The 1837-nt window shown below is 46.2% G+C and overlaps 1 protein-coding gene across 1 annotated transcript; it reads left to right on the plus strand.

Moving 5' to 3' along the window:
- The first annotated feature begins 11 nt into the window (after nucleotides 1-11).
- Nucleotides 12-1828, plus strand: LOC108356167 (uncharacterized). Its single transcript, XM_017607296.1, has 2 exons — nucleotides 12-1310; nucleotides 1583-1828. Exons 1-2 carry the CDS (start codon nucleotides 358-360, stop codon nucleotides 1674-1676), a joined length of 1047 nt encoding a protein of 348 aa, XP_017462785.1. The 5' UTR covers nucleotides 12-357; the 3' UTR covers nucleotides 1677-1828.
- The last annotated feature ends 9 nt before the right edge of the window (nucleotides 1829-1837 follow it).

Genomic DNA, 1837 nt, shown 5'->3' on the forward strand with positions numbered 1-1837 from the left:
CAGAAAACCCTGCTGGGCTGGGTCGTTTCTGGACGCTATCGTGCGAGCTGTAATGCTCCAAACACCAAATGCTTGCTTGCCTGTAAGGACTCTATAGATTCAAGGTTGGAAAAATTATTCCAGATTGAAGAAGTTGCAACAAAGTCGGACGTGTGGACTCGTGAGCAATATAGCTGCGAAAAACTATATAATGACACCGCTACTCGTAGCGCTAATGGCCGGATTGTAGTTAAAATTCCATTCAAGGACGATCCGGCCTGCTTAGGTGAATCATACACTACAGCCTTGCGAAGATTTAATGCGCTAGAACGTCGGTTACAACGGTCCCCTATCCTCAGGACACAGTACGTCGCATTCATGGATGAGTATGAGAATCTAGGCCATATGCAAGCAGTGCCCAACCCGAAATTGAACGAACCTCACTACTTTATTCCCCACCACTGCGTTTTGAAGCCGAATAGCACAACCACGAAGCTAAGAGTTGTCTTCGACGCATCTTGTCGAACAACTACGCAGAAATCGATAAACGACATCCAAATAGTAGGACCTACTATCCAAAGCAAGCTTGTAACTCTGTTGCTTCGTTTTCGCTTACATCGCTTCGCTCTTACAGCAGACATCGTGAAAATGTATAGGCAGGTGCTAGTCAGTGAGGAACATCGCAAATTCCAGTATATTTTGTGGAGGAGTTCGCCTCATCAAGATATTAAAACATTTCAGCTCAACACAGTCACGTACGGAATGGCAGCCGCACCATACCTCGCAGTACGCAGTCTACATTACCTAGCCGATCAATATGTGTCGCAATTCGTCGTTGGGTCAACTGTCGTCAAGTCATCGTTCTACGTCGACGATTTGCTGTGTGGTGCTGACTCGCTTGCAGAGCTATCACGGATTAAACATGAGATAACAGAATTACTAAAATTAGGTGGACTAGAGCTGGCAAAATGGCACTCTAACCACCAGCGTTTCAGAGGCGAACACACTGACAAGGATTTGAATCTCGACAACTCTGTCACCAGTGCTCTTGGTCTTAAATGGGATCAGATTCATGACAATTTTCTATTTTATTTCCTACCAAAGCAGCCACTAAACGGCCGTGTTACAAAAAGGACAATACTATCCATCGCATCATCGCTCTTCGACCCACTTGGCCTCCTAGCGCCAGTGACCGTCACCGCTAAAATTTTGCTTCAGGAGCTGTGGTTGCTGAAACTCGAATGGGACGAATCGGTTCCCCAAACCATCCAGTCGGCTTGGCAAACCTTTGTCAACAACCTTTCGGATCTCGCCGCAGTTAAAGTTCCAAGGTACTGTTTATCTGCTAACATGCAGTCGTTGCAAATACATGGATTTTGTGATTCATCGATTCGTGCTTATGGCTGCGGAATATATATACGCATCGTAGACAATACTGGTAATGTTCGCGTTCGCCTTCTCACGGCAAAATCGCGTGTGGCCCCAACCAAACGACAGTCGCTACCAAAGCTGGAGCTTTGCGGTGCACTACTACTTGCCCGACTCCTTACAAAAATTACACCCATGTTTTCTAATTATAATTTCGATACCTTTCTTTGGACAGATTCGCAAATCGTCCTTCACTGGCTCCAACTGCATTCGGTTACGCTGTCAGCTTTCGTTGGCAACAGAGTGTCGGAAATACAGGATTCGACTAGGGACGCTCATTGGAGACATGTACCGACGAAATGCAATCCAGCCGATATTGTGTCCAGAGGAAGCACAGCGCTTGAACTTGGTGGCTCGATTTGGCTAACTGGTCCAGCGTTCTTGTACGAAAATATAAACAACTGGCCTAACCAATCAAATGACGAGGTGG

Source organism: Rhagoletis zephyria, unplaced genomic scaffold (genome assembly GCF_001687245.7).
Source record: "Rhagoletis zephyria isolate East Lansing unplaced genomic scaffold, Rhagoletis_zephyria_1.1 Rzeph_scaffold_54873, whole genome shotgun sequence".
Lineage (NCBI taxonomy): Eukaryota > Metazoa > Arthropoda > Insecta > Diptera > Tephritidae > Rhagoletis > Rhagoletis zephyria.